The 15,060-nt window shown below is 36.2% G+C and overlaps 2 protein-coding genes across 4 annotated transcripts; both read right to left on the bottom strand.

Annotated features, from left to right (window-relative positions):
- Positions 1-282: 282 nt before the first annotated feature.
- Positions 283-2,201, bottom strand: LOC135798469 (esterase FE4-like). Its single transcript, XM_065311317.1, has 4 exons — positions 1,986-2,201; positions 1,798-1,929; positions 1,196-1,729; positions 283-1,140 (listed from the first exon to the last, which is right to left on the bottom strand). Exons 1-4 carry the CDS (start codon positions 2,175-2,177, stop codon positions 349-351), a joined length of 1,650 nt encoding a protein of 549 aa, XP_065167389.1. The 5' UTR covers positions 2,178-2,201; the 3' UTR covers positions 283-348.
- Positions 2,202-2,968: 767 nt separating this feature from the next.
- On the bottom strand, positions 2,969-12,022 carry LOC135798608 (sodium-dependent neutral amino acid transporter B(0)AT3). 3 transcript variants are annotated; one of them, XM_065311485.1, is made up of 11 exons: positions 11,125-12,022; positions 8,379-8,611; positions 7,959-8,195; positions 7,785-7,895; positions 7,469-7,710; positions 7,265-7,412; positions 6,994-7,195; positions 6,612-6,934; positions 6,351-6,551; positions 6,098-6,188; positions 5,801-5,908 (listed from the first exon to the last, which is right to left on the bottom strand). In XM_065311485.1, exons 1-10 carry the CDS (start codon positions 11,390-11,392, stop codon positions 6,102-6,104), a joined length of 2,052 nt encoding a protein of 683 aa, XP_065167557.1. In that variant the 5' UTR covers positions 11,393-12,022; the 3' UTR covers positions 5,801-5,908; positions 6,098-6,101. The 3 variants fall into 3 exon arrangements, with proteins under 3 accessions (XP_065167556.1, XP_065167555.1, XP_065167557.1); XM_065311484.1 differs by lacking the exon at positions 6,098-6,188 and having other exon boundaries at positions 2,969-5,908; positions 7,959-8,180; positions 11,125-12,015; XM_065311483.1 differs by lacking the exon at positions 6,098-6,188 and having other exon boundaries at positions 2,969-5,908; positions 11,125-12,014.
- Between the last annotated feature and the right edge of the window lie 3,038 nt (positions 12,023-15,060).

The following is a 15,060-nucleotide window of genomic DNA, read 5'->3' as shown; positions in this document are numbered from 1 at the left end:
AACGCAAGTAGATATTTATATAATATTTTTATGAAACTTGCTAAGCGTAGTTTTGCGCTCCCAAATTACTATTTTATTTACAATCAATATTGCTTCACTTGATAATATTATCATCGACAATATTTTTCTATAAATTACTGTGTTTGCCTCCGACTTCGCATTGAACCTACTTGTATTTTGCTTTTTTCTGACAATTTTTTCGCGAAACACATTTTCAAACAGCCACACCTTATCACTCAAATATAAATTACAAGAATCACAGGTACAATAAAATTGAAAATATATTTAGAAAACTTTTATTTTCACTTTTAACAGTAGATTCTATTTTCATTAATTGCATGATAAACCTCAATTTGAAACTCGTTTATATGTTTGATAAACATTGCGCCAAAAGTCCCAAACCTTTTTATTTGGTTCGTTACCATTCACCACTTTATCATTAATAATATTTATGTAAGCAATGTCATTTGAATCAGTTATTTTAATAGATTCAAACGCATCTTCCTTAGATGCAGGTTTTCCATAACGTGCAAAATTAGTCCAAACTTTAACAGCTTGACGAAAACTTCTTTCTTCTAAAGAATCACGCTTAAAACATGGCGCATACGGTGTTCTAAACAAATAACCCAACTCGTCCATATGACATGCTCCTTGATATGTAGCTGTGACAGGATGCATGCGTCTAAAGAAATTCAAAATAGTGTCTGATGAAAATTTATAGAGATAAACATTGTGATTAGCTGCAAGATGTTGTTGAATTGATTGTAAGTATCCAGTAACAAACCAAGGACCTAAACCGTACTCAGAAATAGCTCCAATGTTAGTTGATAGGTTAATTTGCTCGTTTTCGAAGAAAGTATCTTCAATTGATGCGAGTAAATCTAGTCGTTCTTCATTTGATAAATCAAGATCAGACGGAATAGTTTCGTTAAGATCTTCGAATATAAAAGCAGCTCCAGTGTAAAGACGTCGTTGAACTTGAAAAATTAATGTGTCATTGTTGTTATGACCTAACATCAGTGGGACATTATTGCTCGCTTCTGAAATCATTTCTATAATTGGTTTTGGAATGAATGCTGGTTCGTTGGTTTGTGTTTCAATCACTGGCGAAAAATCTCCAGGAATATCAACTCTCACGCCCTAAATAATAATAAAAAATATAAATAAATTTAATATTATTTTTAGGTTAAGTTACCAATTCTCCTGAGGATTGTGTTTTTGTAACAAATTCCTCCATTGGTATTTGTTGCAGTTTTTTGATTATATCAGCTGTTGAATTATCTTCGATTCCAAATATTTCTGCAATTTTACTACCAGTTCCAAGATTTCCACGATTCCATGTGTTTAAAGCACAGCCACTTTGAGCAATGACTCGATGAACAAGTCCTTTAGACATCGGTGATAACATTAACATGTGCACACTTGCACCACCCACGCTTTCACCAAAAATAGTAACCAAATTTGGATCTCCGCCAAAATGTTCAATATTGTCTCGTATCCACTCGAGTGCCATTACCTGATCTTTCAAATGGGCATTGCCAGGAACACCTTGAGTTTGATCTTCAAAGCTTAGCGCGCCCAGGTACCCCAAACGGTAATCCACAGTCACCAGAACAATGTCTTCAGTCATAAGGAATTCGGGACTATATGACAATGAATTTCCCGAGCCAACAAAATAACCACCGCCATGAATATAAACCATTACTGGTTGTTTACTTTTCTTATCAATCTAAATATTATAAAATGAAGTACATTACACAACTATTTAAATATTTCATTATAATTTAAATATCTTACTGATTTAGTGTACACATTTAGATAGAGGCAATCTTCCTGACCCACAAGATCTTCATAATAAAATTGCGGGCATATTGGAGGAGGTATTGTTCCATTCAGAATTCCATTCCATGATTTAGCCCTGCGAGGTGCCTGTAATAATACACTATTAATAATTCACATACAATATTTGAAACAAGTAAAGGTACCTTAAACCTTAGTTCATTAATTGGTGGTTCAGCATATGGTATGGATTGAAAACCGTAGAATTTTTCATTGTCATAATCAAATAAAATTTCACCTAATATTTTACCATTTTCAATTTCCACTACAATATTTGCTTGTATAATTAATATAAAGATTGAACAGAAAAATATAAACTTTAATACAATGTACGACATATTTGCGCAATACAAACTGTGAATTGCAACGTGAACGAATTCTAAAACAGTTTGTTTTTATAAATATTTATATCTTTATCTTTATCACGTTTTCCGTTATTACATATACGGTATAACGTATGTGGAAAAACCTTCCATTAACATATTCTGGAAAAATTCAGTAGCTTTAATTCTAATTTTTGCAAAAATGGTAGGAAATTAATTCTTGAATATGTTTTTAGAACGACGATATTTGACACCATGGTTATATAATTATTGAAAAAAATACATATAATTAAAATAGTTTTACCATTCTGTATATAATAATAAATACCAGTCACATTATACTATCCATGCTTTTAATGTCTGAACACAACCATTAATTATTACAAGTTACGTTAAGTTTTTACTGCTTTGTGCTTATTTGATTAAAAAATGCAGTGTACATGGTTTACTTTTGTTGTTGTTAATTTAATTGTTCATTAAGGGTCAAAACAGGTTGCAGTTAATTTAAACAAAGCGCACGTTTCGTTTCAACTCAAAAGGTTCCAGAAATTAATAAATATATGCAAAAAAAACGGAAAAATTAGATTTGAATGGTTAGGGCACTTACAGTAAAACAACTTTCTAACGTAATTTTCTCAGAAACGATTAAAATTTCCTTGATAAATATTAGACCCATGAAATCAACTTAAGTTAGTTTTTCATTCGAATCAATATTTCTCAAAAATGTATATCAGATTAGAACTATTAAATCATTTGTTTTTATTTATTGAAGTTGAATGAAGGTTAGATCATTAATTGTTTCAAAATATGTTTAATACTTTCATTTATTCAGAAAGAAATGTCAAGTCCAATCAAAGATACAAATAGTACATTCACATGTATAGTTTTATTATTGAAATTATGAATTAATTAACAATATTAAAGAATTTCCATTGTACATATATCAAAGATTTCCAAAATCTACAGATTTCATAAATTATTGACTTGCATTTTCATTAAGTGCGGATATGTGCTATTTACGTTCGTACTCAACAAAACCCTTAGTTAGTCAAAGTACGGTAAAGTTGCTTAAACATAAATGATTCATTTGTTTCTATTGTTTGTCTGTAGAAGTAAATCCTGAGTCATTAAACTGAACAGAACTGAAACTAAAAATTCCATAACATTGTTAATTGAACACATAGCGCTAATGTAATGTTTGTGGTATTTTTTTCATCTCTCATCAAATGTGATTTAATTTCAGTCGCGTTAGGACTTTTACAACATTTTCCCTAATCGGTAAATTACATAATATACTTCTTATTACGTTATTAATATTTGTTTTTCAACTACACAAAATAAATCACAATAAATTTGATTTATTGTGACGGTGAGCATTTTTTCTTTCATATCCTATTATTTTCAGTAATAGTTTTTTTGTTTTCTTTAATTTGCATCGATTCGACAATATAGGCCTCTAAGTCTATATTATATATGTATATCTGCTTCCAATATAATTTCTCTACTCGAACGTTTTGCTTGCGGTTTTTTTTTTGGTAAAAACGTTGGCGGAGCATTGAAAGTTTCCATTTTTTATGTTTGAATGTGTGTGTATGTGTTTGGTTTGGATTCATATTTGCACTCTTCGTTGCATAAGGATTCAATGTAGCAAAGGTACGATCATTTTGTCTTGTTGGCTTAGAAAAACACATCATCGAATTAAAATACTGACTGATAACGCAAAGCGAACGAACAACTTATCAAAAGACACTCACTATTTGCTATCTCACTTGCCTTTTTTGTCGCTAAAACTATAAAGCTTTATCTCTTAGGCTTTAACTTCGTTTTAAAACTCTTTGACTTAATCGGTACTTAAGTGATTACTTTATTGTCTTTTGAAATGATGAAACTCAATTTCAATCTCAACACAAACTGAGAACGCAACAAAGTAGATTGATTTCAAAGACAATTTGCAAGAATAACTAAATACATAACTCAATAATGAACGCACAACGCAATCAACAAATACAAATTATTTTTGTTCAAACGAAAACTATACAAAAACATGTGGAAATCTTAAAGAATGTAGTGATGAATATTATGAATTAATATTATCACATCGACACTTCGAGCCTAGTTTAATTTAATGCTTATTATAAACATTTGTTTTATATCATTTCATCTCATTTAATTTTCTTCTGCGGTTTCAAAAATAATACTACTATTCTTAGGTATATCATCAATCTTTGTCATAAACATTACGTTATATACTATGTTGGTATTTATTTAATAGTACAGTGTTTACCCTCTTTTCGTATTCAGTGTTTGGCCTATACGTAGTTGTAGAATCAATTAATAACCTGGTGGAAATTTAATTATTTGCTCGGTTAAATATTTGTGTCTATGCAAAACTACTCTAATCGCAAATCTAACTTCAACCTTCATTTTCGTCGCTTTTCAATTAAATACGTTTCAAACTTTAGAATTCAACTTTATGTATGTTTGTAATTTCGCATTTGTTTGCAGTTACGGTAATTGTATTTAATTGTAATAATTGTAATCTACAGTTCATACAGTAATTAACTAGAAGCTTTTAAGATTAATATCGCGTTCAAACTTGAAACGTAAAGTGCGTAAATAATGTCGCAATTCGTCAAACTAATTGTTGTGTACTAATATTGTAATATCAATATGTCAAACCGGCATATATAATTATATATTTGCTATCAGTTGTTTTTTTGTCGGTTTGATTACTAGTTTCAGTTTACGATCGCGTCTGGTTTGTCTCGTTTGCTTCAATTATATGACTACCTTTATGTACACTATTTACAATCATTAATTACATCAATCGTTTACAACAGCTATAAATAATTCATATTTTAATTATGTTTCTTCATGTAATCCTTCGATTAAGTATGAGTTTCTTTTACATATTACTATTCAACAACAAGCATTTATCTTCGAAATGAAATGTCGAGGAGTAATTGCAACCTGTACGTGAATACTGTGAATCATTAGCCGTTTGTTGTTTATAAATAGAATATTGATCAGATTGTTTACATTCATATGAGGAGAGTGATAGAGATGTCTTTAAAATATTATAGTCATAGTTTTAAAAATGAAATGCTCCTATTGTATCCTTCAAACTTAATATACTCTGAGTGTAAATGTAGACTTCTAAACTGTTTTACTAAAGTTAATCATTTAAAAATACACCTACGTTAAAGCGTAATAAGCGTTCACATTAGGTTACACCATCAGAACCAGTTAACATCAATCGGGAAAAACGTCACAAACGCGATTGCATCTGCGACTCAAATTGTGGCACGTTTAAAAATATTCAAATATCAAGATTTGCTCTGATTGTTAAATATTTAAAATCACACACGTTCAGGGGCTTATGTACAATAAAATTTGAAAACGTTTTCCAAACACGTGTCATGCACCGGATGCGATCCAGCGCTCCAGCGCTAAATGGTAAACCGCAAAGTGTTTCTGTATCACATGCCTAACGCGTACGTAAAAACTGTCATGGCGTCCACCCATCGGAGAAGGAAGAACGTCGAATAAAAGCAAGAGGATGTTGTAACACGCGTCTGGTTGAATGATAAAAAAATAGAGACATCTCTTCAGTAATCGTCCATCACCTCCATTCTGAATGTTTTCCGCAGGACGTTCATGTTGATCTTCGGACCGTCGTCGTCGCTATCATCGTTGTCGTTGTCGCGATAATCGCGCAGAGGACTGTCATCCGAATCGTCATCAAGCTAAACACAAAAACAATCATTAAATACATAAAATTAAAAAACAGCAAAATATAAGGAATGCAAGGATAAGGAGTCAAAAATCATGCTCCATGCTTTTCTAGATGACTGCTTGACAACAATTAGAAGTAGAGATTGAAAAATGCCAATGATACTTTGTTTTGGACTGTTTTGCCAGCAAGCAGTACTTACATCATTAAACCTCAAAGTCGCCAATTGTGAATTTATTTTTGCGTGTGTTGCTAGCAGTGAGACACGGCCCATCAGGACTTGTTAATTGCTCCTATTGTTAGATAGATATCACAAATGTTAATTAGCACACTATGAACTAGGTCGTCAGTAAAATATTAATACATCAACATAAAAATCCCAATGTGAAGCACGTAATTACAAGGATACACTGTACATTTACTTTTGCAATAGTGAGGCAGCCTTTTTTACTTACATCAACATCGGTAATCATTTCCTTGGTTGATACGGTTGTATCAATACGGCGGATGGATCCTTCATGGATGTTGATATCCATCTTCAAGCATTGGTACCTTCTCAGCAGGAATACAATCGGTATGGGTAAGACTCCAGCGGCGATCATGCACATAGCGATTGTCATAACCCAGCTGGGATATTGCATTGATACCACTTCACCCTAAAAATACGGTAAAAATGCGGTAAACAAGTGTATTTTGAGGGATAAATGAAAAAATACCTTCTCAGCAATCCATGCGGAATACGATGGATTATTGATGACCATAAACACAATTGACGAAATCAGAATAACACCCATAATGAGAGGTGCGAGGAACCGCCATGTGACCTGCCAGAAAATACCTGGTCGGTAACCAGTCATGTCGTAAATGTCTTGAGTGAATTTCTCATGGCCGTAGATATACACCACTGAGATCATTTCCATCAACGCAACCACAACCAGACCAATTGTTCCGGCAAAGGAGTCAAACATTTTCAGCCAGTATTCACCAGCTCCGGTTGTGAATATTAATCCGACAAAGAAGCAGATTATACATACGACACCTTCAAGAGATAAAAAATTTATGCTTAACACTGTAGATATACTAAACATTTATAATTACCTGTAACGTATTCTTTGCGAATACGTTTGAAAATTTCAATATCAAAAATAGTGCAGAGCATGCCCTCAAGTATGCCGATCTGGGAGCCGAGACCCAGGGACAGCAGCATCATGAAGAAGATGACGGCCCAAAATGGCGCTCCGGGCAATTCGACGATCGCTTGCGTGAAAACAATGAACGCCAACCCGGTGCCTTCAGCAGCCTATAAAATAACATTGATTATCATATTAAGCAAACGTAAACAACAACAAACAACAAACAGCAGACTCACCTCATCTAGTTGTTGTGCCAACGAGCAAGTCTCCAGTCCCAGTTTTATTTTTTCCTCATCGGAGATATGATCAAATGCGTTTTTGTACATCTCTTCGGTAATTGTTGTATTCGGCAATAGTTCTTTAGCAATCATTTTAATAGTATTGCTGCAAATATTAATAATTAAATTTTAGTCGGTTTTTGCAAATTTTGATATATTTACCTGTCAATACACCTATCGACATTGCTCATCGCTTTGAAGCCGAGAATAGAGAAGATGACGACGCTTGCGTAAATGGCAGTGATGGCATTGCAGCAGGAGACAAGTATAACATCACGGACACAGTTGTTCTTCGGTTGGTTATAGGAACCAAACGCAATGAGCGATCCGAACGCCAGCCCGAAGGAATAAAATACCTGCGTGGCTGCGTCCAGCCACACCGTTGGATCTAGTAACTTCTCCACCTGATCATCATCCACAAAAGAAAACGACATTGAAATTAAATCAAGTTGAATATGTTTCGAATACAATCGATTACCTTTGGCGTATACATGTGAGCCAGACCAGCACTTGCTCCTTTTAACGTAATACCGCGCACGAAGAAGATGGTAAGAACTAAGTAAGGAAACATTGACGTAAAGTACACAACCTGCAGATAGAAGATTATTTTAGCTCATTTGTTAACTTGTTTACGCCTTATCAATCAAATTACCTTGCCGGAACTCTGTATGCCTTTCATCACAATGAAGAAAACGATAATCCACGATAACAACAAACACATAACGATCCACCAGCGAGGCGCGCCTGGGTCCTCGATCGATGGCGCTGCATCCAGTGTGGTTCTATACCAGAAATAAGCGGTTTCCGAAGATTTAGCGCACTCTAACACATCCGTACCGTTGATTTTAGGACATTCCGACCACGGCAACGGTGACTGCAATATTAAAGCCTTTATTGACATAGTGAGTTAATTCTGTTCAACGCTACAAGGTGATGATCATGGGGTTAATGTGAGAGTTGGTAGGTTACTACAACTAAAGACAGGGGAAACACTGAACAACAAAATAAAACGTTAACACAAATGAAAATGCTAGAAGACGTGATCTGATGTCGAGCGGGACCAGTTGGTTACCTGAAAGCTGTTGAACAGATAGTAAAAACACCAGGTGATGATCACGTTGTAGTAGAGCGCGACGAAGAACGTGACGATGCAGGAGGAGATTCCGATACCTCCTAACCAGGGGTGTATAGTATTCCACACTCCCAGTGAACCCAAACGCATCTTTTGACCAATACCCAGTTCTATGAGAAAGAGCGGTATTCCTTCAAATATCAGCATGATGAAGAATGGTATCAGAAACGCTCCTAAAAGGGAAATTACAGGACATTACTATAAGAATATATATTGCATTGTAGTTGTTGGATGGTAATGCGTTTTGTGACGCGTTTAAATATAGCTGAATGGCAATTTTCCGTCCGCGACCGACGCCACGCGGCGCCCGCCCGAGAACCACCGCATGGTATGGAAACGCTTTGACCTACTCCGGTTATATACTTTGCGCATATTGATTTTTTCGGTGGCGCGCCCGCTCTCGTGCGGAGGCGTTCGTCCGACCCCCGCACGCAAGATGAAAACAACCGAAATAAATCATCGGATTTGTGACCCAGCGCAAATTGTTCCAATTCATTCAAGCGTCTTCCTGTTTTTCTTCCTTAAATTCTAAAAAAACTTTTTTATCATAAAATTGAAGTTTGTTTACTGTAATGTGATTAAACATGAGTTACCCTTGACTTTGATTCGCGATTGGATATTGAAAATGCGGAGTTCAGCCACGTTCGTGCCATTTACGACATCTGGGTGAAGTTAACTAATGGCGTACACCCACAACATTGCTCGTTTCTGATTGAGATGTAAAATCAATAACCTGAAATGTTCGTGTTCGTGCGGTGTAGTCATATTCGTTTGTTTGCTGTAATATTACATAAACACCTTCTTAACGAACACGCTGTGTAAATAAACAATGTTTTCAACAAAAGCTTTTATCAATTTCAAAGCACGCAGTAACCACGTTTTGCAGAAGAATGAATCTATAAAACGTGTCATTGAAGCAAAATTTATGTAAGAATTACAGGAAAGCAATTTTATATTTTGTCTAGAAATGAAACCAAGATGAGTGGCTTCACGATCTATTTCAAGATTTTGGCGACTATAAAAAGCATCATTTAAAATGGCGCATGGCTCGCATTTGCAAAATGAAAAATAGTAACGCGTAACTTTCCCGGCGTTGTTTTCTTTCGGAAACAAAATATTTACGTAATATTTATGGCGTCAAAGTGATCACACCGCACGACCAAATAAATATCGTTCTCGCGTAAATCTTCAAATCGAATGTTTCGCACGGAATGCGAGTGCCAAAAGCATTCGAAGTATCTGCGTCTCGCACCCGAAATATATAGGAATGCGCATGTGGCGTTATCTTAAAATAGTAAACAGAAGCCGAAAGTCGTTTAAATGCGCTGCGAATCGCTTATTATTGAATATTTCTCGTGCACGTACATCGTGTTATCCCTCCATCGGGCAGAAACGTCAAAGTAAATTTGTTACTCGCACGTGACACATCACGCGACCGTGCATTTTTTTGGCATACAGTATGTTAAACGCAATTGGAAATTATCTTAAATCTGCTACGTCTGACAGCGTCGAAATATTCTCTATAGTGATTTATTGTTGTTTTGCGGTTGTGGTTTGCTATGAATTAATTCTGTTGTGCTCGTAGGGGAAGCGGAACAATTATGCTCAATGTGGAGTGATTAAGGACTTGACATTGATTTGATTAAAAAAAGTTAACTGCGTGATTGCCACGTGCCAATTGAATGAATACAAATTTTCAAATTTATAGGCTATGTTTTTGAGAAATACAGTGGATGTAGTCATTTTAGAAAAATTTTAATTTGTTTTTTTCATTGGAAAGTTACCGTTTAAATTTCTTAGTCCAAACAAATAATTCATTGATGCATCCGAGCCGACTTGAGAGATAAGCAATGTGAAAACATTATAGTCTTTGAATATCTTATTACTCGTAAACATTTTTTATGCAAACAAACCGTTTAGTTTACGCTTCAATGAAAGCCTTTATGAGCTATTCGCGAATATTTTCGCTTAAAGTTAAAACCTAGACGATGTACATCATGACTATTAAAAGAACAATTGTCCGCTGCAGTTTTGCATTCTAAGGTAAATTGTTGTCCCATTATAGTGCTCTATCATCAATGTGTGTAATAAGCGATGGATTAAAGCGAAAAATGTGATATCCCAATGTACATATTTATATTTATATTAGATAATACTCAAGGGTTTTCACGTTAATTAATCGGCTTATGGAGCCAACTACAACACTAAATAAAACGCTCTTTATTAGTATTTATGAGAAGCAAATCGATAGTGATACATTATGAGTAATTGAAAAATCGATCAAATCTAAATAAAACACAAATTGCGTTTAATAATTCCGATCGCAATAGACTGTGGGTGTTTCCGAACAAAATCGAAACTTGTGCGAGAAAGAAATCATGCGCTAAGTGCACACAATTTGCAATTTCGCTGCAGCGCACAAAATAATAGCCGCATAATCGACGCTTGCGGCGCACGCACGCGGTACAATGTTGTTACGCCGAAACAGACTACATTACGCTCTCTATTTGCTCACTTGTAGCCGCTGTGTGAGGCGGCAAACGCGCGCGTGAACGCGTAATCAAACGAATGCAATTACGAAACCGCGAGAGTCGAAAATAAACCAGCGTAACGAAGGTTAGCCGATGGTAATTTTGGCCCGCGAAAATGAACTTGCTCTTGAAATATACACGCATACACTACTCACCTCCTCCGTTCTGCTGACAGAGATACGGAAACCGCCAAATGTTACCCAGCCCCACCGAGTATCCGATGATCGAGAGGAAGAACTGCATCTTTCCGGACCATGCCGCGCGGTCCGAGTCCGGCTCGAGTCCGCTATTGCGCGATCCACGCGAGATGATTGAACCTCGCGGTCCTTGCAGGACGATGGTCACACCGGGTCTTCCTTCCTGCCGGCTATTCAACGGTGCCAGCTCGTGCCCGTTACGAATTTCAGTCGATTTTATCGACATTTTGAAGTTTTTTTTATTTATTTATTATTTAATTTTATTTAAAATTGATTTAACGGAATGTATATCCAACTGCCTACACGCCACACAAATCAACTGTCTGTTTGTCTGTTCGTCTACCTTATCCCATTTGTGGCACAAATATCAATTCAGAAGATGTTCGTAAATCTCGCAGTTTGAATAAATCGCTACGAGAAGAGCGACAACATGTGCACTTGACGAAACTGGCACACAAGTTTCCCGTGTTGTTGTATGTGTGTGTACGTATGTGTATTAGGTGTGCTTTAGTATTTCAGGATCGGTTGGCGGTCCCGCAGTCGCGTCTTCCTCGCAGCGCGTATTTCTGAACACTGGCCCAACGTCAACAGACTTCACTGAAAATACCTTGCCGACCGGCGGTGGCAGGACGCGTGCGAGCTTTGCGCCGGCGTCTAAATCTCGCCTAACCGTCAGAAACGCGCATTTTGCGTAACACGCAACCAATCGCAAATTAAAACACCGATTAAATTTAACTACTTAAAATATCTTTTAAATTATCGTTAAAATAGTGAAATTTTATTCAAAATTTAATTATGCGTGTGTATTTGTGTGTATATTTGGTTGGTTGGTTTGTCGAGTGTAGTGGGAAATATCGATCGGTCGGAGTGGATGTGTCGAGTCGCGTTTCGCCACCGAAATCCGGGAGCTACCGTTCCAATTTACCCGGACCCAGACTACACGGTCGCGCTTGCGCCCCGCAAGAAGTAGGGTGCACACACGCCGCGACTCGCATTTTCGCATTTCGTGAATCGCTCTCCGAAGGAAAATTCCGCTCGCTTGCAGCTTGCTTTACGTTTCACTGCGCGCGCTGCGTGTTGTTTTGTAAACAACGCCATCAACAAACGATCGAATTCCGTCGCCTTCGCCATTAATGCAAACATCAAAGTGATTGCAACGTATTCAATGACCAAAACGACACTATGTTGTTTTTCTATGCGTCAGTATGCCAAAAAATAAATAAGTATTAATTTTAGACGGACTAGACGATGATTATATTTGCATTTGCAAAACAGCGAAATACATAAAAATCTTTTATGCGTGTTATTGTCCTAAGTGGATTAGAGGTCTAGGCATGGTTCTATAGGGTTGTTCGCTTGTCCAACACTGTTCATTGAACTACGAATGACTTTGAAAAAGACGTAAAAACGCGCAGCGCACGCACGGGTACCGCGTGAATGCGAATTTGGTGGACCATACACGTTGCTGTTATGCAAATTAAGGCGTGCGTGCCCTGACCAGGTGATTACCCCAATGGCTTGGAATCATGGAATCATGGAATATTCCATTCACTTTCACTCGGTGCCGACGGTACCAATCGCTCATGCACTATTTTTGTCTGATTATATTCTCGAATGTGAATGTGAATGCGCCGGGCAAGTACAAAATTTTGCATCGTAAATCAATGCTTGTAACATTGACCTTTTATTGAGTCATCTAACAATTATTCTATAAACATTTTCTGTAGGTTTTTTACCTTGTGCGTATATTAACTCCACGTCATCCTCACTTTAAGAGGTTAATTATGTCAAATAGCAGTATGTTTTTTGTAATATGAATAGTTTATATTGTTAAATCTATTATAACAATATTTTTAGTGAAGATAGAACAAAACAATGTATTTAGGTATTGATTACTTACGAGTTAGAGGAATTGTTGAGGAATAAATAATAAAAGTCGATCAAATATGATTCGCTGTGGCAGATACAGATCGCACGCGTGTCTATTATTGGAATCGGTCGTATCACGCTCGAAAATCCAGCTTATTAGACATGACATGACTTTGAATCAATACATTTATTGACGGAAGCCCCGCATACAAATTATCTATCTTGGACATACAAAAAATATATCATCTTGATGAAGTTGATATTGACATTGATGAATGACGAAAAAATAACCTTTACCTAGTTTAAAAGATCCTATCGATCTGAAACACCAGGCCGACGCAGTGTATCCACAGGACCAATGTTATCCCACTCATTTCAGCATCCACAGATGAAGATGAGCTGGCGCTGGTGTGCGCCAGGGCCACACACCGTCGAATATGTTGCGTAGTTTATTGATCGCCAGCCGACGCCGGTGTACATAACTGCGACGCGAGTGGGCATAGTAGAAAAAACAAGATCATCAGAGGCGTGCGATGACGTCATTGTGACGATGGCGCGACGCCTTCGTCGGCGACGCGCGCCATCGCGACGCACCGCGGCCCGATTTATTAATGCAACCTTAATTAATATTAATTAATATGCGATAGATAAACACGATGGCTTTAAATTGTGCTCCGAATCGGACTATTGATTGGTGATTGAAATGATTAAGGTCAATTTGAATGCATGCTAACAATTGCTTTGTATTTTTCTTTGGAATTTTTTTTTTCTAAGTTTTATTTTAATTTTATTCATAGTCACATAGGTACTTGAAATTTTGCTTCAAGTGACAGATCGGAGGCACAAAAACATGATTTTAATTTGGCACGGTGCCAGATCAATTAAGTGAAACCGCTTTCATTTCCACACACTCAATGGAGAATTTTAAAAGAATCGCTAACAATGCGATTTGCATTTGTGAGTGCGATAGTGATTGCAAGTGGAAAGTGGAATTTTCCACGATGCACAGCACAGACAGAGTCGTTGTTCAATAGTTGTGTGGTGGCATGGGGTTGGTGGAAAGCGTGGAAAATTCCACGCAATGTTAGCGAACGTTGCACCATCTCGGTTCGTGCGGCGCATTCGTGGTTCGCGCGTATCGATCTGCGTCAGAAAACGTACTCTTGCGTGGAGATACTCACCAACTTATACGGAAGTAGAGGCCACCTCCCTATATCAGTATTTAGACGTCTAATATTTTATTCTGGATATTATATTCATTTTAATTGCATGCGTAATAAGAAGACAATAACATTTGCTGTTTTTGTAGTTTTTTCAATTGTTTTACCAGAATTTTGTAATTTTTATATTTTTGATACAAATGTCTATAATAATATTAATTATATTTACATTATAAGTACGTAGTTATCCTAAGTCGTTATCCTGTATTAAAGTTTTTCTAAATATCTAATAATAAAGTTTGAGTTTTCCTCCGCGTTTAGGTATGTTACGGCTAGTTTAAATTAAGATACTTATTATAGGCAACCCAGTATACCACATATTTAAAACAAACTTTGAAGTACAAATAATATCAAAATAGTCAAATCATGTGTATCAAATTAATAGAGTAAGAGCTCGTGACAACCAGACTTTCGTCATTTTAGGAAAGATGAAAATGTTTCTAAGTATGTAAGGGGCTGTCCATTAATCACGTGATCTTTTTTTTTCATTTTTTGGACCCCCCCCTCCCCCTTGGTGATACGTCGTGAGGTTTAAGATTAATTAATCAAACTTGGAGGCTGAGAAACTACAAAAACGTTAATTTTTGTGATTGTTAATAGTACATTTTAAGGCATTTCCTAAGTGTTTAGGACAATTGAAAAATAAGGATACTGTAGAGAATCTTTAAAACTATAATGTGGCGATAAAAACTCAAATTAAGTAAATTAGTTCATTCATCTATAAACAGCATAATAGAATTTTTATAGTTTCTTTTATTCAGTACATTCACTCACACATCCTAACCATGATTCAATAAACAAAGAG

This window comes from Atheta coriaria, unplaced genomic scaffold (genome assembly GCF_025399875.1).
Source record: "Atheta coriaria isolate IRGN ID8LTWV9N9 unplaced genomic scaffold, Caltech_Dcor_3.1 hic_scaffold_9_pilon, whole genome shotgun sequence".
NCBI classification, from domain to species: Eukaryota; Metazoa; Arthropoda; class Insecta; order Coleoptera; family Staphylinidae; genus Dalotia; species Dalotia coriaria.
The sequence above is the reverse complement of the archived record's forward strand: the minus strand, read 5'-3'. Positions and strand labels throughout refer to the sequence as shown.

Bases quoted from the DNA above. Each gene is read 5' to 3' on its own strand.
- LOC135798608 (XM_065311483.1), bottom strand. From the start codon at position 11,392: ATGTCGATAAAATCGACTGAAATTCGTAACGGGCACGAGCTGGCACCG. The intron at 7,413-7,468 runs GTAAATATATCA...TAATATTTGCAG, and splicing joins GTCGATAGGTGTATTGACAG to CAATACTATTAAAATGATTG. The intron at 7,196-7,264 runs GTGAGTCTGCTG...GTTATTTTATAG, and splicing joins TGGCACAACAACTAGATGAG to GCTGCTGAAGGCACCGGGTT.
- LOC135798469 (XM_065311317.1), bottom strand. From the start codon at position 2,177: ATGTCGTACATTGTATTAAAGTTTATATTTTTCTGTTCAATCTTTATA. The intron at 1,730-1,797 runs GTAAGATATTTA...TATAATATTTAG, and splicing joins TAAATGTGTACACTAAATCA to ATTGATAAGAAAAGTAAACA. The intron at 1,141-1,195 runs GTAACTTAACCT...ATTATTATTTAG, and splicing joins CACAATCCTCAGGAGAATTG to GGCGTGAGAGTTGATATTCC.